The sequence below is a fragment of the Lissotriton vulgaris genome, chromosome 9 (assembly GCF_964263255.1).
Source record: "Lissotriton vulgaris chromosome 9, aLisVul1.2, whole genome shotgun sequence".
In the NCBI taxonomy this organism is placed as follows: Eukaryota; Metazoa; Chordata; class Amphibia; order Caudata; family Salamandridae; genus Lissotriton; species Lissotriton vulgaris.
In genome coordinates, this window is record NC_141697.1 from 438,905,262 (window position 1) to 438,929,557 (window position 24,296).

Sequence of the window (24,296 nt, forward strand, 5' to 3'; positions counted from 1 at the left end):
TACTAAAATGGGGAAAAAAATATTGGGCTTCTGGCACTGCGATTTGTGATCTCTGTGCCCTCCGTATGCTAACTTTGAACCAGAATACTTTTGCATCGCACATCTATAGCTCAGCCAGTTCACGCACATGTACTGTGTGTGCAATGCATGCACGACGCACATTGTACAGGGGGCGGCTGCAATAATGACGTAGCCGCAGATCACGTGACATGCGCAGCTCCCATAAATAGAGCCTCCTCCCGCGAGCGCCTAGTTCGAAAGATCATGGCAGACAATAAGGAAAGTCCGAACTCTGTGCTAGGTAGAGCCTTGTCCCGTACAAGCCTGAATGGGGTGGAGGCTGAGGTGGCCGCAGGGCTGCCCACGGCGTCCCCTACCTCGAAGGGTGGAGAGGCTCGGACACCGGACCGCTGCCGGTACCATTCCAGCAGCCGCAGCATCTCGGCTTCTCAAGAGACTCTCAGCGGAATCGACTCCGAGGTCCGAGTGCTTGTTATCTTCACCGGGGGCACCATCGGAATGACCAAGAAGGACGATGGTGAGGAGTTTCATTAATTGGGACGCATCCCCCCTGCTTGAAATACTTTTACACGCATCCTTTTCCAGGTAGCACCATAATTAACATTAACACGAAGCATTCTCGATTGATATATGCTTCAGTTATCTTTTGCAAAGGAGCGACCTCTTTTTCTTTACATTTGTCAGCTAAAATGTTTTCCTGTTAAAATAATGCCACCATTTTCTTCTATAAATCTGCACGTTCCCTGTTGAAACTATTGTTTTCTTTGTGAGAATAATGCACTCATGCAAGCTTGAGGGAAAAACACACTCCTTAGCTTAAATATGAATCATAGGTATAGATGCATCAACAATGCCATTTGCGATTCCTTATTAGCGAAAAATAAGGATCCGCTAATAAGGAATAGCAAAAGGCTATGCATGTAGAAACCGCAAAAATACTAGTGATTTCTAAACATTCCTTAATTGCGACTCGTAAATTGCGACTCGCAATTAAGGAATACCTCCCCATTCATTCCTATGGGCATAGAGGCCCATATGAATGAATGGGAAGACATTCTCAATTTGCGATTCTCAATTAGAGAATCGCAAATTGAGAATGCAATTTCAAGGGTGCCAGGGTGTCAAAAGGACACCCTGTTGCACCCCTGAAATCTGCATATGAGAACATCTTGCACACACACATGCCCCAAGGGCATGTGTGTGTGTAAAATGGAACTTTGAAAAATGCACTTTAGTGCATTTTTCAAAGTTTTTGCAAATTACCATGAAGTTCAACTTCATGGTAATTTGCTCCCCCTAATAGCGAAATCGCTGATTTTTTTACTTTGATGCATTGCATTTAAGGAATCTCAATTTGAGATTCCTTAAATGCAATCGCAATTTAAGTAATCTAAATTTTGCGATTTCTTAAATTGCGATTTTTGCATTTGGGATGATGAATCCCAAATGCAAAAATACTGGTCGCAAAGGGGCAGATTCTGAGAATCTGCCAGTTTGCGACCGGTTTTTCCTTTGATGCATCTATACCATAGTTTTCTTCATGAAAATACGATATTCTTGGTGTTCAAATCAAGTTCCTTTTTCCCTCAAAAACACTTGGGGCCTCATTTATGAGGTTTTGCTGTAGGGAAGCGCAGCAGGCCTTCCTGCTGCGCTTCCCTACGGCAAAAGAAAAGGGCAGGAATGCGCCGTATCTATAAGATACGGCGCATTCCTGTCCTTTTCCCCTGCGCCGGCGCACAATGGGCTGATGTGCGCCAGCGCAGGCACCCTTGCACTGGTGCAAGGGTGCCAGCCTTGCGGGGATGATTATTTTTGTACAGGAAGGGAAACCTTTCTGAACAAAAATATTCACAAGAGGCTTTTCCTCTTTCTATGTGTGCTGTAGAATGCAGCACACATAGAAAAAAAGGAAAAACGAGGAGAAATAAAGATATTTCTCACCGTTGCGCATCGTAAGCTTTTGGCACTGCCTTAGATTTACGATTTCTCGTAAATCTGGGACAGTGTCAAAAGGCCATGATTGTTGCTGGGAATGCCCCCAGCAACACCCATTGCACGCCCCTTTAACGCAGAACACTGCGCTAAAGGGACTGATATTTATCAGGCAGCAGTACGCCCAAAAAAGTGGCTTAGTTCTGCCTGATAAATATCACGCAGGCTTCTGCGCCACGGAACTTCACAATACGTGAAGTTCTGATGGCGCAAGGGGCCTGATAAATGAGGCCCTTTAATTTTAGCTATGCCTGACAAAGAGGACCGCCCTTTAGGCGGGCCTTGCACGTGTTGACTGGTGGGTCTTAAATTCTATTCCCAGGAAAGGGCTTGCTCAAGGGCACTGGGGCATGGGCATAGAATAAAAAAAATCCTAGCTAGCGCGTCAATCATTTTCAATGTTATTAAGGACATGGAGGTAAAGATTATGCTTCTCTTTACTTTACTGATATAAACAGCAGCCTATACACTTTAAAATAGCATAACCCCGGAAGGACAATCCCCTCCATAGTATGCACCAATCACATAGCGCCCATTGGTATATATGTCTCTGGCGCAATACTGCTTCCTCTTTCTTCGCGTAAACCTTCAAACACAATCCTTAAAATTTAACCTTGAACTTTGCTAACAAAATGCCCTCCGAGCACTCAATATATCCAACAATAACTAATCGTATAGTCATAAATGTTCCAAGTCTTGGATAGCGCACGCTTCAAATTCAAGTCCAAAATCAAATCCGGGATTATCTTCCAATTGTTATTTCTTTATTGTACAAGTTGATCTGATCATCAGCAAGTTTCTTCACAGTAGTGCAGCCAACACGTGTTTCGTCATGATTATTAGATCATACATTGACTTCCTCAGGGCTGCAACCCAAATAATAATAACAACAACTTAGCAAAAAGGGATCCTACTTATCATAACACTCACCAGTTTGCCGAGTGTGTACAGAAATAGTAGAGTAAGTAGGCCCTATTGTGAACTAGAAAGTTACGAAAAGAGAAGAGGTTAAGAATAGTACTATCCACCAAAATCACCTGATGTGCAAAAGAAACCTTATATTCCATGAACATGCATATTGCATGAATGAGAATGTTTCACGTATTTCAACATCATGCACATGTTCCAAAGTAGTTCCCTTAATGTAGTTGGAACCGGATCTGTAATAATAATAAAATATTGAATACTCAAATGACAACCTCATATATATAGACCCTGCGCCAAATCTCTAAACAACATGAATATAATAATAATTCCACTCTACAGTTTATCACCAATGCTCCACTGGTATCAATAATAATCTAATATGTACATTGTGGTTAACATGTGTTCCTGTTAGTACCACCGTATAAAATAATAGGGTTTCAATGAGTTAAACGAAACCTATTCCATTAAACACTTTACTATCACTATTCTGATGTTCCATTGTTATATCAAATCGCATCCTACTCACCCCCTTCCTTCTACTTGTCCACTCCCCAAGAGTTTCCAATGATTTCACCATACAATGGTGTCTGTAGTCCACATGCGTATCCAATAAAAGTATAATATAGGACGAAATATAATCTACGGTGTAAACTCAGCTAATATTACCAAGACTATTCTATTGGTTCCCATAGTCCTTTAATTCAAAATAAGAAACTCACCAGGTCATATACTGCTTGTATGTTCTTTATATATGTTCAGTAAGTTCATCCAAAGCCTTTGGATTCTATATAAAGTATAAAGGCTCTTTTTTGGTCGTTCAAATCCGTATTCTACAAAATATAATAATATGGGCTATAACAACCACTCTCAAAGTAATACCAAAGCAATTCTAACTCTTAGATTAGGTTACTAAAGATCATCACTCACCGAGAACCCACGCAAGTATCTCCACGATCTGCTTCGGCGTCTAGCATGGGCGGCATCTTGAACTTACTATTTATACATATAAAAGTTCAGCGCCATCTTCTAATGTGCAAATAATACTCTGAAATGCCTGGTGAAGTTATTTGATTCATGGTATATGTCACCATTCTCAATTGCATATATTTAATGATCAACCTTCTGTTTGTAACATTCTCCATAGGATAAACAACTCTTTCACGAAAGAGATCGCGTAACGAGTTTCGGTCAATTATATCAATACCGATATGTCAAGCTAACTCAAATCATAAGTTTGCACTGACATGGATCCTTTCGTCGGATCAATATATATCGTAAGTCAAACTATGTGCTCTCAATCACAAATTCGCCTCATCAATTTTCTCTACCGTCATTAAGGTAATCTGTTACTTCCAACTTCTAAATTTGGGCGCCATCTTGTAAGATGCAAATACTTATTCCCCGTGTAATTAATTACGAATAATAATAATAATAATAATCTTTATTCGGTTTTTACAGTTTGAAAAAGCCATAAAAGATAACATAGTTATAAAAACATTCAGTTAATTTAAAAAGAGATTACAAAATTTTAAACTCAAAAAAGGTTATTTTTACCAATTTGTTACGAAAAGCGAAAAGTAGTAAATTACAGTTTACAGGTTATTTCTGTGTCTCATGATACATTTTAAAAAGTTTAGTACATGATATACCGTGCATTCTGAGTCCAGAAATTGGAGTGATAACATCGCTGGGCGGCATTGTCTATGACCCCATTTTTTTAATAAGGGAATGAGCCATGTCTTTCGGTGTGGATGATAGAACTTACAGAAAAGTACTGTATGGATGGTGGACTGTTGGGAATGATCGTCACAGGGGCACAGGACCATTTGGGTACTCCAATTGTTCTTTTCGGGAAAGGTCACCAGTCTGAAAAATAGGTTCAATCTGAACCTTGTTAGGAGCATCTTTTCGTAGGTGGAAATCTCCAGTGTAAGATATGGCTGAATTTTCAGAGTCTGCTGAATAATGATTGCATGCGTAACGGATTTTTTTGTGGCCAGCGTTGCTAGTCTCTGGGAGTCCAAGTGGCTCAGTGCTATTTGTTTTAGTTCTTTTTTAGAGATTTCCTTCATTAGTTCTGGGTTGTAATAATATTTCTCGATCCCTAGATCATAGAGGAAATTTCTAATGTAGGAGAGCCAAGGTATTTTTTTAGCGTGGTCCAACTCCATGATATCTCGTAGAATGTTTTTGGTCAGATTGTTTTCTTCGGATAACCAGACTCTTCTCCAAAGCATTAGAGGTTGGATTTTGATCAAATCTTCAATAAATGGGATTCCCAATTCTATATGCGAGGCATAGATGGAGGTGCCTCGTGGTATTGATAGAAGGAATCTCGTGAAGATGTTTTCCTCTTTTTGAATGGGGCCGGTGTTTATATGCCCCCAGATCCCAGCACCGTATAATGCTGTGGATTGGCACTTCGCAGCATATATTTGTAGCAGTTCCACTGGAGGTTTTTTCCCTAGTCTATTTGAAAATTTCATTAGTGCCATAATCGCTCTTTTAAAAAGATGTCTCCTAGCCTCTACCGCCGCTTTCCAATTTAGGGCATCATCTATCATGATACCCAAATAGGGGTATTGCGAGGTTCTTTCAATTGTTTGTTCTTTCAGAAAGATGGTCTTTACAGGTTTTTTTGTGCCACCGACCACCATAACAAAGGTTTTTTTAACATTTATATGCAGGTCCAAGGCAGCCATAAAATCTGCATATTTGGTTAGTAATTTCTGTAGTTCAATTGGAGTTCGAGCTAAAATGACAGCGTCATCCGCGTAGAGCAGGGCGGGGATCAGGCGGTCTTTTACTTTTGGAAGGTCTCTTCCCCCCTTCAGCATACACTCTTCGAGGCCGTTGGTGTATAGTGAAAAGAGAAAGGGGGCGAGGACACAGCCTTGCCTCACTCCCCGCTCTACCCCAAATGGTGCCGTCAATTCTCCTCTTGTCCCGAACCTCACTCTCGCTGTGGCCCCGCTGTAGAGTTCCCTTAGAAAATCCAAGAGAGGAGGGTCTACCCCCATCTTGCTCAGTAACGACCAGAGCTTGGTATGTGAGACACAGTCGAATGCGGAGGACAAATCCACGTATGTCATAAAAATAGTACCTGTTTTTGCAAGGGTATACTTGGATGTAAGCAAGGAAAGATTTAATGCTTGCTCAATAGTTCCAAAGCCCTCCCTGAAGCCGAACTGTAGGTCAGAGAGGATGTTTTCGTCAGCTACCCATTGTTGCAACTTGCCAAGGAGGACTCTGCCAACCACTTTACCCAGAGAATCAAGAAGGGAGATTGGACGGTAGCACTTGACATCTTGCCTGTCCCCCTTCATAAAAATGGGGACCATTATTGATGATGACCATGAGTCTAGCAATCCGAGTTCCATAGTTGCAATACAAACTCTCGTGATTATTGGGGTCCAGAGGTCGGGAAGGAATTTAAATAAATCGACAGGGACCCCGTCAGGACCGGGGGCTTTTCCGGGCCTACTTAAGGATAACGCTTTTTCAAAATCTTGTAGGTCAACTTCCAGGGAGATAGGGAAGGTGACTGGGTTGTATGTAGACTGGTACGGATCGCTATTAGGTGTGGATTGAAAAATTTTCGAGAAATGACTCATCCATGTGGCCTCGTCTATGGCCACATCTATTTTTGGTCCACTGGAATCAGTTAAAGAGGGGGATTTGACTATTTTCCAGAAAGCCTGGGTGTCCTTCGGGAGTGCGCTCTCGTGCAAGGCCTTCCACAGCGATGTTTCTAGTTCTTTTTTTCTCGTCTTTCTGGCAATAGTATATTCTCTTCTGAGGCCTTGGATCTTTATTACATCTCTGTTAGATTCTCCAAGAGCTTTCCTCAAGTTAGTCTGTGCTTTCGTACAATCTCGATTAAACCAACCTGTGGTCTTTTTCTTATTTTGGTTGGAAGTTCTGGTTAACAGGTTTTTGACATGTTCCATGATGGTATTGAAATTTTCCAGGATTTGGTTGGCCTCCGCTTGGGGATCAAGACAAATCGAAATGTTTTTATAGGCAAGAGTAACTAGTCTCTTCGTAAGGATATTGGGGTCCACTTTTTCCCATTTGATTGTGAAGCCATTGGTCTTATTCAGCTCGAGCCTATTCTGTGATAATGTGTTGGCTATAGTTACCATCAGAGAATTTGAGTGATGTAATTGGAGACTTAGACTTAGAGCGGAGTGGTCACTGAGACAGTTTTCCAAGATTTTAAATGTTCCGATTTGCGATTTTAGGGCTTCTGTAACTAATATATAATCCACGGTGGTCTCGTGGCCCCTTCCTCTATATGTAGGCTCTAGTTTATTGGTTGTTTGTTGTGTGGGATTCAAAATTTGCAGGTCCAAGTCTGAGAGTATTTTGTTCATAGCAGACCCCACTCCTGAGTGGGTGAAGTGAGTTAAAGGAATGTCAGACTCGTCTACTATTCCACAGGTATCAATATTGGGGCAGGGATGCAGATTGAAGTCGCCACCCCAAATTACGTGAGCAATGTCCACTTTCTGTTTAAAGTGAGTGTGTTCGGTTATTTTGTCTTGAATTTGGTCAAGAACGCTCACTAAATTATCAGAATCCAAGTTGTTATATGTGTTTACTATTGAGATACGAGTTTTTTTCCCTACAGAAAAAGTGAGGATCTGAAAGTTCGGAAGGAGGTCTGTCTTGATGATCTTTATGTCTACAATTGTGTTAGCCATGTATATTACCAGACCCCCCTTAGGTCTACCTGAGGTGCTGGGAAGGGCGGGAGAGATAAATGTTCTGTATCCCACTAGATGGAGGGCAGCCATTGCCCAGGTTTCTTGAATAGAAATGATTTGATAGTCCTTCAAGAAAACCGCTGCCGAGCCATCCTCAATCTTGTTTCGGAGGCCGGCCACATTCCAGAAGACCATAGAAAGCTGGGTGGGTTTGTGTTCTTGTGCAACATTGTACTTGTGTGATATAGATAGGGTAGGCGCTGGAATTGGGTGTGAAAATGCTACTGTAGTTGATGAGGGCTCTGGTGAGTTAGTTGTTTGTCAATCGACCATTTCCAGGCCACTAAACCTGTTCGTGGTCGGGAAGCCTAGCCAGTGTTGCCCATTACTGGTGTCTTCATAGTTAGAGCCAAAAGGTTGGTGAGGTGGTCTCTCCCATTGCTCCCAGTTTCCAAATCTGTTTTGAGGGCCCACGATCTGCCATGGGACTTCTCTCTGCTGATGGCTCAGATTAGATGGATACCTCAGATTAGATGGATACCGAGAGTTAATAGGTTCAGTAAGTCGCATTACAGGATTGGTGGCGGCAGTTTCTAGCTCCCATGGTTGCGGAATTGGCTTCCTCCACATGTTGTCAAAGTTACGTTGGTAATTGTTATTATTGAACCTTTTCGGGTAAAAGTAAGACAAGGGTCTTGTTACAATCCCCCCAGAGGAGTTGTTACGTTCCCAGGAGCATATATAATCAGCTATGCTGGGATCCTCAAACGTAATGACTATACAGTCTCCTCGAATTGTTGTTTTCCTGTAACCTACCCACGAGGTCCGGGATACTGAAGCTATTTTACTTTCCAAGGTGGCGGGACGGGACGATTTGTATTCAACCAATACTGGACCTTGTTCTTTAATGACCAGTTGGGTTCAGTCCCCTCACCTGTAAGTTCGGGGACCCCCGTCATAACTACCACGTATGGGGTGGCCTCAGGTGGTAAATTTAGGGTGGGCACTTGTTCGGTTGTCCCTCTCGGGGAATTTTTTGTTTGCGGTGGTTTAGTGTTTGTTGTTACAGGTGTTTTGGGTGCCGGTGTTTTAGGAGCGGGAGTTTTTGTGGAAGTAGAATTTGCAGTTGGTATTGATTGGGAACTAGCTTGTGGGGGGATAACCAGGGGCGTGGGAGTTGACTTTTGTGGAATGGTGGTGTTTGTTGGGAGGATTAATGTGGTTTGCTTTTTGGACTGTGGGGGAGGTACAGTTGCAGTTTTCTTTGAAGCAAGGTGTATGGGTTCTGGATTTGAAGGGGGCTTGGTATGAGGTTGTGGAGATATGGATTTTAGAGAGCCAATAATTTTTGTTAGCTGCCTCTCTATATTACTGAGTCTTGTTTCTAGTGGGCGTATATGGGAATTTAAAAGGAAAGCTATCTCTGTGATTAGTCTTGCTGATTCTCTTTGTCTTCCTGTGTTTTGTGAGGTTAGCGAATCTGGCATTAAGGCATCACAGAGATCACGCGGTACATGGTGAATTGTTACCACGTTATTAGTTGGGGGAGCAGAGTGGTTAGAAATCACTGAAACGTTTGTATCAGTGACCGATATTGGATGTTTGGATGTTATGGAGTTTGTAGTATGATCAGATTTACTCTTAGCGTTCCGTTTTTTTACGGCCCCCTCCCGCTTGCCTCTCATTTGTCTGGTTTCTTCAGGTGTGGGGTCGGGAAAGATATCAGGGGTATTCTCAAGATCGGTTTCTGAGAGGGTTACAGATATTTGGGATGCTGACAAATCGACATTATTGGGTAGGCTAAGTCTGTTTTTGGTCACCGCCATTTGCGTTGAGGCTGGCTGTATTTCTGGAGTTTTTGCTGTTGCAAGTAATCCCATTGATGAACGACGTGCAATTGCCAGTTCAGTAGAAACTCTACCCTCGATTAAGCTTATACTCTGGTCGATGAAAGTATTTGCTTTGGCCAGAAAGTCGTCCATTGGACCTAGTAGTTGGTCACCTATACCATTCTTTTTTGTTTTTTTCTGCCTGGTGGATCTCGTGTTCATTTTGCAATGAGTGTTCACCTGGGAAGGGTATTAGATTGACCAATTGTAGAGGGTGTCAAGATGTTTATGGGTGTCTGTATTGGGGAGGCCGGGGTATAGTTGTTAGAGGCGTGGGCCGGACCGGACTCTCCCGTACTCGAACGGCCTCAAACGGCCCTGTCTTTGCCCAGTCTTAGCCCGGGCTGCGTCCCGCGCTGCGGGAGTTAGTTGGCTTTTTGTAGGAGGCGCAGAAAGGGCGGGGGGCGGGCCAGCAGGGAGAGCGGACCGGAAGCTCTTCCTTGGTCTCGCAGGGACTTCTGGGAAATGAAGTCCCCGCACGCTCGCAGCCCTGCTGGTGCCTCGCGCCCCTTACCGCCTTGCCGCTAAGAGTCCTCGCGTGTCCTCCCAGGAAGCTGCTGGCGCTGTAACCCAGCAGCGAAGCGGCACCCGCGGAGCGGGTGCGGCGAGGAGTAGACAGGAAGCCTCGTGCGCTGATGGTCAAAGTGCCCTGATGCACTGGAAAGCCTCGTTTCTCTGTGCCTGGATCCTCCGTTCAACAATGAGTGTAAGTGTCCCACAGGTGGTGGGAACAGGGACGCTTTTTAAAAACCTTGGATGGGCGGGGGGCGGGCCAGCAGGGAGAGCGGACCGGAAGCTCTTCCTTGGTCTCGCAGGGACTTCTGGGAAATGAAGTCCCCGCACGCTCGCAGCCCTGCTGGTGCCTCGTGCCCCTTACCGCCGAATAGTGCTCCCGACATAGATTTTACCACAGGAGCATTCTATTATGTAGACAACAAACGTGGTATCACATGTGATAAAAGTCTTGATCTCAAATCTTTCTGATCCATTATAGCTAAAATTAACAACCTTCTTCTGTGCCCACCTGCACGAACTACATCAACCACATTTGTGAAAGCCCATGGTAGGGCTCATCAACCAAATATTTGGTAACCTGGTGCGGTAACTGGGACATAAATCATTGGAAAGTGATTTACCTTTCCTAAAAGTAATACTCAGTCTTTCTTGTAAAAATGGTACAAGGTCCTTGTCTGCCTTCAATAAGTGCCAGTGCCTATTTAGTACTGAATACAATTTATAGCTCTCGCTATTGTAATTAGTGACAAGGCGTACTGTTTGTGATGTCTTACTTTCTGTAAGTTCCTTCCTTGGTGCCAGGGTCTGTGTACGTTTCAAACCATATACTCTCTTTTTTGCCTTTTCAATAACTTTAGGATTGTAACCCCTGGCTTCAAATCGATTTGCCATATCTTGGATATCCCACCAGAATTCTGTTTCTACTGAGCAATTCCTACGTGCCCTAACCATTTCACCATAGGGTATCGAATTTATCTGGCTTTGCGGGTGGCATCTTGTTGCGTGGAGTAAAGAGTTACAACTCGTCTATTTCCTGTACATCCTAGAACAAAGTTTATCTTCATGGGCATATAGGTCAATATCAAGGGAAGAAATTTTCTCATGACTATATTGGGTGGTAAATCTAAGATTAACATTGTTGTCATACAGAAAATAAAAAAAAGCATGTAAATCATCTAGGGTCCCTGTCCAAATCATAAGACAATCATCTATAAAGCGACCCCAGTAATAGATAAAATCCACCCACCTCTGACCGCGACGGCCCCAGATCCACTCCGCCTCGAACCACCCCATAAAGAGGTTGGCAAAAGACGGAGCAAATCTGGCACCCATCGCAGTACCAAGGCATTGTCTATACCATTTGTCTGAAGTACAAGTTCTGCCATCTCCAAAATCATTTTGGTATGCTCCAGTAATTCTGCTGGTCTCCTGTTTAAGAAGGTTTCAAGAGCAGCTAATCCCAAATTATGTTGGATAATAGAATAGAGGGAAACCACATCTTGAGTCACTAGATACATCCCGGTTTCCCATGTCACATCTGCCAAAATATTCAGTACATGTTTGGTGTCTTGAATATGGGAGGGAAGATTGTTTACATAAGGTCTTAGAAATGTTTCAATTAACTCAGAAAGTCTCTCAGTTGGGCCACCAATCCCAGAAATTATGGGTCTATCAGGTGGTTTCTCTCTGTTTTTATGAACTTTGGGTAGAGTGTATAAACATGGTGCCCTTGGGTAAGAAACTGTTAAGTATGTAAATTCATCATTGTCTAGAAGTGTCTGGTCATACCACTGTTTGAGTCTATTATTAATCAACAATTTAAGTCGTTCAAGTGGATTCCCTTTAAGAGGTTCAAGTTGTGTGTAGATCTCTGCCTTGTAATTGATAGTATCCATGACAACAATATTACCCCCCTTGTCAGCTTACCCAACCCATTTTTCTTGAACTTTGCTGATTCCTTCATCGACTTGAACCTGAACGTAACCACAGGAGCATCTTCCCTTAATCCGAATTTGATTTCCTCTTGACTCCTTAAGCCGGTTTATTCTGCTCTCCTGAAAAGAGAATATACACCGTAATATACCATTCACTGAATGTATTTCCAACTAGAATATGGGCGGGAAGAAACCCAACATCATAATACATAACGTTATATAAAATCAAATTTGTCAATATGAACAAATCAAACCTCATATTGTACAATAGTTTCTAGGGTGTGACAATACTCGCCTCCGTGTCCTTAATAGAATTGAAAATTCTTGAAGCGCTAGCTAGAATTTTTTTATTCTAGCTCAGTCCACGGAGGCTTCAGATTATGCTAGATTAAAGTTGATCCACCACCATAGTTGGTACATCTACAATTGGTTTATGATAAAACGTCTTTAAAGTAGAATCAGAAGATCAATCCGCTGCAGTCAGGCGCGCAACTCCAATCGGGCTGAAAGTGCTTCAGCCTCCCAGTCGTGTGTGGCTGCCCGGGCTGAGACAGTTTCGCAGGCACACACACAGCCGCACCTGAGTACTTCACAGGTCTTTAAAAGACCATTAACTTTCTAACAAGGCTTTGTTGTTTTTTCAACTGGTCTTAGAGTCCCTGCATCTCCACTCTAACTAACACTGGAAGAATCAACCCCCCCCCCGACCGAAATTTTAAGTAGCCAGCCCACCAAAATGTGGCTCTAGTTGTACCTCTGTCCGCAGTCATAATATCTTCCAATCGGGATCCTGTAGCAAAAGCTTTAGAAGCCATGCTCCTCTTACAGAATGGGCTACAAAGATCAACTTATCAATACCTGCCAGATTTAACAACCAAGTCACCCACCTGGCTAGAGTTGCGGCAGTGACTGGGCGAAAAGGCCTCTGTAAGGCAATCAACAATTGTCCTGCAACATTATTTCTAAATTCTCGAGTATAGGCTTCATAACATTTCAAACATTGTACAACACACAATCTGCTATGATGTGGAAACGCAGGATAAGAGACACATTTAGAATTCGTTTTAGTTATTTTCGAGATATTAAATGAAACGCCAGCTGGGTTGAATACCCTACCAGGTTACAGCACGCAGCACGGTGTCCTGCAGGACGCAGCATGCGTTGTAACATTTAAAACATCTTCCGTGGCAGGCTATGTCATATGTCATCTGTCATCGCAGCACGCATTGTAATATTTAAAACATCTGTCATCGCATCACGCAGGCTATGTAATCTGTCATCGCAGCCTGCTCTTCACTCAGCACGCGTTGCAATATTTAAAACATCTGTCATCGCATCACACACAGGCTATGTAATTGGTCATCGCAGCACGCAGGCTACAGCATGCAGCATGGACACGTTGTAATTGGTAGCGATGTAAAGTCTATGCGCAGTTGTAGCCTGCGTTCTAAAAGCATGCGATGTAAAGCCTCCTGCGATGTGAAAGTTGCGTTGCAATGGCACTGCGTGAAAAGACCATCGTTGTAATGGGTGTTTCCCCTATGCCTACCCCCACAAGTGAGGTACCATTTTTATTCGGAAACCTGGGGGTATGCTGGGTGGTAGGAAATTTGTGTCAGCCCATGATCCTTCAACTTTCCCACACAGAATTGTGAGAAAAAGTAGATTTTTTTCAACAAAATTTGAGGTTTGCAGGGGATTCTGGGTAGGAAAATGTTGGGGGACCCAAGCAAGCCATAGCTTGCTGGACTTCCCCTGGGTGTCTAGTTTCCAGAATTTGTGGGTTTGGTAGGTTTCCCAGGTGGCCGCTGAGCCCAGGGCTAAAAACTCATGGAAGCCCCCTTGCAAAACCAGGTTGTTTGGTTATAGGTAATTTTTATGTCGCCTCCGTAGGTTTGGGGCCCTTACCTAACCCACCCACGTGAGTGAGGTATCATTTTTATCGGGAGAACTGGGGGAATGCTGTGTAGATGGAAATTTGTGGCTCCATGCAGATTCCACAACTTTCCCACACAGAAATTTGATAAAGTGCTTATTTCAGCTAAATTTGAGGTTTGCAGGGGATTCTTGGTAGGGAAACGTTGGGGGATCCACGCAAGCCATACCTCTTTAGGCTCCCCAGGGTGTCTAGTTTTCAGAAATGTGTGGGTTTGGTAGGTTTCCCTAGATGGCGGCGAGCCCAGGGCCAAAACCCCAGGTTCCAGCCCTCAATCCAGGTAGTTTTGTTATAGGTAATTTTGAAGTCTCCACAGTACGATTTGGCTATTTCCTGTTGCAACCACTATGCCTACCCCCCCAAGTGAGGTACCATTTTTATTGGGAGAGCTGGGGGAACGCTGGGTGGAGGGAAATTTGTGTCAGCCCAGTGATCCTTCAACTTTCCCACACAAAATTGTGAGAAAAAATATATTTTTTCAACAAAATTTGAGGTTTGCAGGGGATTCTGGGTAGGGAAATGTTGGGGGACCATAGCTTGCTGGACTCCCCCTGTGTGTCTAGTTTCCAGAATTTGTGGGTTTGGTAGGTTTCCCTAGGTGGCCGCTGATCCCGGGGCCAAAAACTCACGGGACCCCCCCTTGCAGGTTGTTTTGTTATAGGTAATTTTGATGTCGTCTCAGTAGGTTTGGGGCCCTTGCTTGTCGCGGGTACCTGACCCACCCACGTGAGTGAGGTATCGTTTTTATCGGGAGAACTGGGGGAATACTATGTAGATGGAAATTTGTGGCTCCACGCAGATTCTACAACTTCCCCACACAGAAATTTGAGAAAAAGTGCTTTTTGAGGTTTGCAGGGGATTCTCGGTAGGGAAATGATGGGGGACCCACGCAAGCCATAACTTCCTGGACTCCCTAGGTTGTCTAGTGTTCAGAAATGTGTGGATTTGGTAGGTTGCCCTAGATGGCCACCGAGCATGGGGCCAAAAACTCATGGAACCCTCCCTTGCAAAACCATGTTGTTTTGTGATAGATAATTTTGAAGTCGCCTCAATAGGTTTTGGGCCCTTGCATGTCGCGGGTACTTGACCAACCCACACAAGGGAGGAACCATTTTTCTTGGAAGACTTTGGGGAATGCTGGCTGGGTAGAATTTTGTGGACCCACGCAAATTCCAGAACTTTCCACCACATAAATGTGAGGAAAAGGTGTTTTCTGAGGACAAATGTTTAGGTTTGCAAGGGATCCTGGATAACAAAACCTGGTGACAGCCAGTCAAGTCACCCCATCCTGGATTCCCCTGGGTGTCTAGGTTTCAAAAATCTATAGGTTTGGTAGGTTTCCCTAGGTACAGGCAGAGTTAGGGTTCAAAATCTAGAGCTAGGCACTTTGCAAAAAAAGGGTCAGTTTTCACTGTGAAAATGTGGTGTGTCCACTTTGCATTTTGGTCCGTTTTCTGTTGAGGGCCCTAGGCCTAACCACAACAAGTGAGGTACCATTTTTCTCGGAAGACTTTGGGGAAATTGGTGGAATTTTGTGGATCCACGCACATTCCAGAACTTTCCACTACAGAAATGTAAGGAATGTGTTTTTTGGGACAAACCTTTAGGTTTGCAAGGGATTCTGGGTAACAGAACCTGGTGAGAGCCAGTCAAGTCACCCCATCCTGGATTCCCCTGGGTGTTTAGTTTTCAAAAATGTATATGTTCGGTAGGTTTCCCTAGGTGCCGGCAGAGCTAGGGTTCAAAATCTAAAGCAATGGTTTTACAAAAAAAGGGTCTGTATTCACTGTAAAAATAAAGTGTGTCTATGTTGCGTTTTGAACCGTTTCCTGTTGCGGGCACTAGGCCTACCCACACAAGTGAGGTACCATTTTTATCGGGAGACTCAGGGTAACACAGAATTGTAGAGCAACTGTTATTACCTATTGACTTTCGATGCATTTCTGCCTTCCAAATGAAAGACAATGTGTAAAAAAGAAGTCATTTTGAAAAATGACCTATAATTCTCATGCTAGTATGGGTACTCACAATTTCGGAAATGTGCAAATATCTACTGTTTCCTAAACTCTACATTTTGTTTGAATTTCAGAAATACATAGGTGTCTTTCATACCGATTTTGCCATGTATATATTTTCCCAAATTAATTGTTACATACCAGGTACATAATAAAAAACCATTGCAAGACGCTGCTCAGTTATTGGCTCTGGGTGTCTTCGGGTTCTTGGTGAATCTACAAGTCTGTGGTAACCTCAATATTTACTGGATACAGGTAGAGTTGAAGTGATACATTTATTGAGATAGTAGCTCTCTACACAGCACATCATCTGCTGTTCAAGTCCAATCCAGTACAGTTATCCTCCAGCATTGAAACATAACATTCTATATCTAATGACTTCACAAACCCAGTAACAGCAATAACTTGACATCAGTAATATTAACAATTAAGACTAATCTAATATATACAGAATAAACTACCATAAATATTGTGCCTAGAATATAACATACCTCCTTTTCTACAAATAAAAACATAGTACAATAAACATTCTTAAATAATTGTCTTCAAAATAAAAGTGCAAAATCTAAAAATCCTAACCACGAAACATACGAGTATTTATAGACACTCTAGAACTTTTTCTTCTTTGTACAGAAGAGGTAGAATTGTTAGTCATTACTGATCTGTAATTTAGAACCATCAGATTTAAGTTTGACTATCTTTGAGACATTCCACAAAAACCCACTCCACTTGGACACAGTTGTTCCCAATTCTAATAACTTTCAGTGGGTCACTGAACTTACCTTTTCCTTTCTTAGTGTGCACAGGATTCCTGATTCTTACAAAATCACCCAAACACAAATTAACTATTTTAACACCTTTCTTCTTGTCAAACCATTTTTTCTCTTTATTTTGCATGATGTCTGTGAGAAGTTGGCCTGATATATAATGTTCACTATTCTAGTGAGCACTTTGTATCAGTCCAAACAACCCTTATTGATGATTGGTTGTAAGTCAACCGTATACCAGCTATCCTAGTAGCATGGACAAGAGCAGTCTTTAGGCTAAACTCTAGAGGGCGTGTTAAGCCAGCTGTTATACCATTACATATACCCCTTGAACACCAAGTGAAAGGACACAACACAAGTTGTTATGAAAATAAAAGTATATTTATTTAGAACACAACAACCCTGGACTCTTTATGAGGACAGGGTGCTAAGCACAATACAAAACTCTTATGAAAATACTCAAAGTCGCACAATTTACACAAATGCCCGAGGGGCGCGAAAAACCATATACTCTAAAAGTGAAATGCGAAATTACTAGCAGGTAGGTACTATTCTAATAGGCTTTAGGATCACTAGGACTGGACTACTGAACCTTCAGATTACTAGCAGGAGGCCTAGGGAGATCGGGTGCAGAGTGTGCACTCTCACACGGGATGCGGGACAAAGTCTATGGATGCTAGATTTCGTAAAGTTAGTGTTATCGGACGAATCCGACTAGGTAGAGCTGAAACGAAAAAGGATCTGGACCCTTGGATAGTGAGGCTATGCTGGAGCACCAAAATGCTGAGGTTACCTAGCCCAGGGGCTGGGGCTGCATAGGTCTGGAAAGACGTCGGGAATCCTCGTTGCAGTCTATGGAGCCTGAAAGAAGAAGTTGCTGGCAGGCGACCAGTGAAGAGATTCAGAGGGATCCAAGCCTGGATCGATGATGGAGGATGCCTGTAAGCAGAGGGGACCAAGTTCTGAATCACTAGCCAGTGATTAGATGGGCACCAGGATGGCACCGGATGGAGTCACCTCGACCAGGTGAGTGGGCGACGCTGGGCTCTGCAGTCTCACGGACCAGGAGGCGTTGTCGGCGACCAGGATGGAGGTGCGAGCTGTCCCACGAAGGTATCTGCTGTCGACGTCGCTGGACCCAGGATTGGGGCAACAAGTCTTGGCAAATGCAAGCCCACGCGGTGGACTTAAAATGGCGTCTGGAGTGGACCAGGAGGGTCCGGGGTGCTCCTCTGTTGGAGGGGAGCATGGGCCAGTCTGGAGCAACAAGACCAGCGGTGTTGTCGTCGTGGTGCGTTGTCAAGAGGGCCACAAGCCAGCAGGCAAGTAGCCGGACAACGCGGTGAGCAGCAAAGAGCAGAAGGGCCCCACGCAGATCTGGTGGATGCTGGGGGGCTGGACTTCGGTGCTGGAGCTGCTCAGGGTTAGGGCTTCTCGAACCCCAAAGCACTCACTCGAGGATCCCTCGGCGGTCGTGCTGGATAAGCGTTCTGAAGATGGCCGGTCCCTCGAGGTCTCGTCACACCCACGGATCTCAGCTGGGCTGATGATGTAGGTAGAGGTCAGAGGTGCCAGGGAGCCGGGTCTCGTCGTGCTGGTCGGTCGGATTCCGGAGGAAGGCCGTGCAGCAAACCGCAGTGTTCTTAGTCGGTGCCCGCAGATGCATGGTGACTACTCCTTAGTCACAAGGGAGAAATCTTAGGAAGAAGTCTTGAGTTCCTTTCGTGGAAAGTAGTTTCAGGATTCAAAGATGATCTAATTTGGAAGGGGGCCCGCTCCTATCTTTATACTAGGAAAAGGGGCTGGCACGCGACTAGGTCCTGCCCATGGGTGGGACCAGGAAGGGGGGTGGTTACACCCCTCTCCCATGCCGGACTTTCCCCAGCTCAGGGGCTGGTGTGCCCCTGGAACTGGTTCTAGCCGGCCTATGCATAGTGAGCACCGGGGTGCCACTTGCAGTCACCTTCCTCTAAAGCCCTGCCTACCCAGGATACACAAAACCCTGTCTGGGATGGTGCTAGCACCGCCCCTGACAGGAAACCCTTTGTCCAAGCCTCCCTCGCTGGAAGGACTCCCAGCAGCAGGAGGTCAGACGTGTGTCTGGGTGGCAGCATCCATTTTGTGATGCTGAGGCTTGAGTTAACTTTAACCGGGGTTCACAGTTACATACATGTCGTGTCCCTCTAGAAGGGTGGAATGCTAACCCCGTCGCCAGAATTGGCGAGGGGTTAGTATTCCAATTCGTATGACACCTTACTCGACATGTTTTGATAAAGCGATACCAGAGTTGGCATATAACCGCGAGGATTATAATGCACTTAAGAGTATATGGTATGCGTTATCATGGAACAGCTATTAGGACTTGGTCCCGCAAGCTGCAAACGGGCTCAGCTCATGCCAGAGCACCATCTCACATGATTCCAAGCACTCTGCCTTCAGGATTGTCAAGGCCTGCCATAGGAGTGACTGATAGGAATCTATGTGTCCATTTTAGGGTTAGATATAGGTATACTATATCTAAAGCAAAGGGTGAGTACACCACATTGCCCCAGCTGTTGTGCAGCCAGTTGTGTCAGATTTAGATGGCCAGCCAGGGGTGGCATAATACATGCTGCAGCCCCTGGTAGGCCCTGGGTACACCTATGCCCTGAGTTACAGGGTCTGATAAGGTGGCCCAGTACCAATTGGTTATGTACCTAAGGTACATGGAATCCATTTTACAGAGAGAGCAGTAGGCCTGGGGCCCTGAATAGCAGGGTCCCAGGTCAACTAAGTCGGAAAACCAGCAAAACACCAGGCAAAAAGTTGGGGGCAACCATAGTCAGGTATCCACCCTCCTACAATGTCTACATTAGACTTCACACTCTCCATAATTGACTCAATATCCACCAATGAGTCAATCCATTTGTTCATCCATCCAGGACGGAAACTGGTATTAGCTTTCCTTCCTCTTAGAACTTCAAAAGGAGAACATTTTGTGGTAGAATGTGGTGTGGTCCTATAGAACCACAGCATACTTTCCAAGGCAGACAAAACATCATGTTTTCCACTGACTGCCCACTTTATACATTCACCAACAGCTCTGTTCATTCTCTCCACTAGACCATTTCCCTGTGGATAATATAAAGAACTTATGAGGTGTTTTATTCCACTAGCTTTAAGAAAGGTCCAGAGGGACACTCAATAGGAGACAATGGTGGTGTACTTACTTTGAGTGTTTTCTCTGATGAAGAGCACACAAGTCAATTTTCCTCTGCTGTTCTGATTTCATTGTCCATTCTTGGCCACCAAAAATTTTCACGAACTCTCCTTATAGTAAGAGAAATCCCTAAATGTCCTTCATGAGACTCTTTGATTATAACAGGTCTAAGCAAATGTGGAGGAACCAATTTGTCACACCTCATCAATAAATTGTCTTCTATTGATAATTCCCACTCTTCCTCAGATCCAACAGCCAAAATGGGAACATCTACAGATGCTACGAAACAATCTTCATCATTCAATTCATGAAAACCTGTTCCCTCACTAACATCAGAACATTGAGGAAAACGTGAAAGATAGTCAGCTCTGATGTTTTTGCCTCCAGCAATATGTGTAATATTGAATTGATACTGTAACAGTTTGCTAAACATCCTGGAAATCCTTGGTGTGCAACATTTGCTAGGACCTGAAGACAATATTGAGACCAAAGGTTTATGATCTGTGAGTAGGTCAAAATGTTTGCCCCAAACAAATGGACGTTATTTATCAATAGCCCACAAACACACTAACAGTTCTTTTTCGATAACGGAGTATGGTATTTCTGCGCTCCTGAGAACCCTTGATGCAAAAGCAACATTAACTTCTTGATTTCCAGCCTGTTGAGTAAGTATTGCTCCCAACCCCACTTTGCTTGCATCGACTGTAATACGACACGATAATTCTGGGTCAAAAGTGTTTTAGAGCCTCTTTAACTTCAATAAAAGCACGGTCACATTCCGATGACCATATGAACTTAGTGGAAGTTTTAAGAAGATTGCTGTTAGGTCTGACCATAGAAGCTTAATTATTGATAAAACTAGAGTAATACTCCAGTAACCCCAATAGTGACTTAACACCGGTCTTATCATTAGGTACGGTTGCATTCATAATGGCATCAATGAGACCTTGTCCGGGCTTAACTCCTTCATGAGATAGGAGGTGTCCTGAATATTCGATTTCGTCACATGAAAATTTGCATTTTTCATTTTTCAAAATCACACCATTTTTATTAAAAATTTCTAAAACCTCTGATGTTGTCATGAGACACATTATCCTTGGTATACATAAGGACATCATCCTGAAACACAAGGACTCCTTCTACACCCATCAACATATTCTGCATAACCTTCTGGAGCACTGACGCTGCAGATGCCAACCCGAAAGGCATCCTCTTATAACGAAAGGTTCCAAGAGGTGAAACAAAAGCTGTTAATGATCGCAAATCAGGATGAAGTTCTATTTGGTGGTAGGCGCTAGCCAAGTCTAACTTTGAAAAGACTTTGGCATCTTTGATACTTGAAAACAAGTCTGTTATTTTGGGCAAGGGTTGAGAATCAACCCAGATCTCCTTGTTGAGTGATCTGAGATCCACACAAACTCTCAACTTCCCATCTCGTTTTCTTGCCACCACTAAAGGCGACAACCAAAGGGATGAATCTGTTGGTTCAATGATTCCCATATCACACAGGGAAGAGAGTTCGTTGTTAAGATCCTCTCTAACGCTGAACGGGACACTCCTGAGTTTATGTTTAATAGGTGTAGCTCCCTCATTTACAATTATTTTGTGCTTGAACCCAGCAATTTTTCCCAACGTATTGCTAAACACAGTTGGAAACTCATTAGACCATCTAGAACTCTCTTCTTCAAAAGTGACAACCATAACGTGTTCTTTTGTCCCTGGTTTCAGTTGCATCCCAAACAAACCCTGGTGAAACCAGCCTAATATATTTAGTTCTTTGACAGCAACATAGATCTTGCCTCTAATTTTCCTTCCTTTAAATACAAGAAATTCTTCTATGAACCCAAGTAAGTCAATCTTACGTCCCTCACAAGAGACAGGAGATCTATCTGGCGGAAAATGTTCTTTCACCCCATGTATCATAAAAAGGTTCGTGTGATCATGGTAATTCTGGCACCAGAATCCACTAGCAGATTAAGATTCTTATCCCCTACAGTGATCTCGACAATAGGGTCAACACAAGACGATGGATCTCCCGTAAGTGGTATATTAGATTAATTGGACACTAATTGATCTTGTACAACAGAAACAATCTCCCCTTCTGGGTCATTGTCGTCTGATTCTAACACACAGGCTACAGATTTGTTTTGTAACTTCTTTTTCAAACACACAGCAGCAAAGTGTCCAACATTCTTACAGTAATTACATGTTGAATTCAATGCTGGACACTTGGACACCTTCCCATGAGAAGAACTCCCACATCGTAAACAAACATTGCTAGGTATAGAATTTTCGGATTTTGTTTTAGAAAAACCGATGTTCCCTTTTTTTTACAGACTTATTATTTGTATTTGTTTTTTTATAGGGCCTACAAAATTGATAGCTTCAGTAGGTTTGCCCTCTAACTCCTTAAGTTTCAATGCTTTTTGCAACTTTAATGGTTTCATCCAGTAAGAGATTATCCAGATCATAACAGTTTTTGTCTAATCTGTTTATCCTTACAATTTACCACAAATTGATCGCGGATCAATTGTTCTGTGAAATTATCAAAAAGACACACAGAGGCAAGTTTTCTAAGAGCAGAGATGTAACCATCTACGTCTTCACTCTCAGACTGCTTCCTCTTGAAAAACTTGTGTCTAAGTACAATCAAATTAGGTTGTTTATCAAAACGTATTTTAAGTTTTGCAACAGTGCACTGATATTCATCTAAAATATCTCCGTTGCCAGGTAAATCAGGTAGATGCTTGAAAATTGATCTTCCTTCAAATCCTAACAAGTGTAATAATAACAATTTCTTTCTCTCTGGACGATACCGTAAGGCACCAATTGCGCCTAAATACGTCACAAAGGCATCAAACCAAATATCCCATTTTACAGGAGGTTCCCCTGGAGTCTTGAGAAATGAAGGTGGAGCATTCACAGATTGTAAAGAGGACATTGTCGAACAACACGCAATATTAATAGTAATACAAAAAATACATTTTTTAACTAGACATATATAGATAAAATACCTAGATTACAGCATTTGTTTGATACTATATTTTAAAAAAATATTGCAAATGTTGATTGTCAAAAGTATGCGAAAAACTGTGGTCAGCTTCAATATGTTATTTTCTTTTTAAAAATGCTGTAAAAAAATGACAAATAAAAACGTGAGATTCACTATAATCCGCTTGAATGCATTTACAATATTATCTTGAATACACTGTAAATATTAGTGTTTTTTAAATATCTAAAGTGTGCAAATCACTGTGATCTGCTTGTTGAATAAAGGTTAAAAATGTTGAAATGTTAAAAAGAAAAGTCCAATTGCTTCATCCTAAAACAATCAGCCTTATGACATAGTTGAATTTCTGAAGGAAAAAAATGTTAAAACAAAAGAGTGGCTATTGTGATGTCATTCTTGAGAATTCTTCATCAAAAGCGATAGAAAATGGCAGATTGGTTGGCAAATTTGACGTGGTTGGCATGAATATAATCTCGCACATGCGTAATGGTTGGCCTCCGAAATTTCGCGTTGAAACAGATGACGTGAGAAGAAGCGAGACACAGGAAGATTCCCAAATGCTGTGCGTGAGAAAATACACGCTCGGAATCCTGACGAACACAGGTAGGAAACTTTCAAAAGTACACATCAAACTGAAAATACGATCCTATGAAATGCGATCTCTTGAAATCCAGTATGTTTTCAGTAACAAAATACAGTCACTTAAGATAAAGTATTGAAATCCAACTACTTTTTAAACTGAAGAGAAACATTGATAAAATAGACCGCAATGAAAATGCAGTTGAGCTGTGCTGTACTTGAAGACTCATTCTCCCTTTTCTTTAAAGCAGTCACGATATAGTCAAATTATGAAAAACTTCAACAGCCACAGTCAAAATGATATTAAAAAGTTTAGATGTATGAAACCCTCATATCCCGTGTTGGATAACTTCGTGGTCTCAAGCATTGACGCAAGATGGTTGAAATGCTTGTATCCCTTGTTGGATAACTACGTGGTCTCTGGCATAGACGCTTGACAAAAATTACGTGTGATGAAGACGATTGACACAAATTGCGTGTGATGAAAGTCACTTCACTTTGCACCCTTTTAGATATTATGTGCAAATACACGCATGAGTGTCATTAGATTAATGTCAAAATTCAATAGCGCAAGCCTTCATAGATAAGAGCGGTAAGTCAAATAAAAATGGACTTATCTTGCAATCTGTTAGATGATCCTTGAAGAAAAGAAGTAACTAGATCCACCAGCTGTTGATGAGATAGATGCAACCAGCGCCTTGTTAGAATAGATGTTTGATGAGTAGCAGATGATAAAGGTGAAAGATTGATGCGTAGGTTCTGCTGTGTAGAGTCCTTGTCGCCAAATTTTGTGATAACC

General features: G+C 42.9%; 1 protein-coding gene across 4 annotated transcripts in view; it reads left to right on the forward strand.

Annotated features, from left to right (window-relative positions):
* Positions 1 to 241: 241 nt before the first annotated feature.
* The window catches only part of LOC147690253 (60 kDa lysophospholipase-like), a 520,410-nt gene continuing 496,355 nt past the window's right edge, over positions 242 to 24,296 (forward strand). For 2 of the 4 annotated variants that reach the window (XM_086937887.1, XM_086937889.1), the window contains exons 1-2: positions 256 to 538; positions 23,438 to 23,521. In XM_086937887.1, the coding sequence (XP_086794013.1) occupies positions 265 to 538; positions 23,438 to 23,521 (358 nt within the window). In that variant the 5' untranslated portion in view covers positions 256 to 264. Of the gene's footprint in view, positions 539 to 23,437; positions 23,522 to 24,296 lie in introns of all 4 variants that reach the window. The other 2 variants (XM_086937888.1, XM_086937890.1) reach the window with 1 other exon arrangement.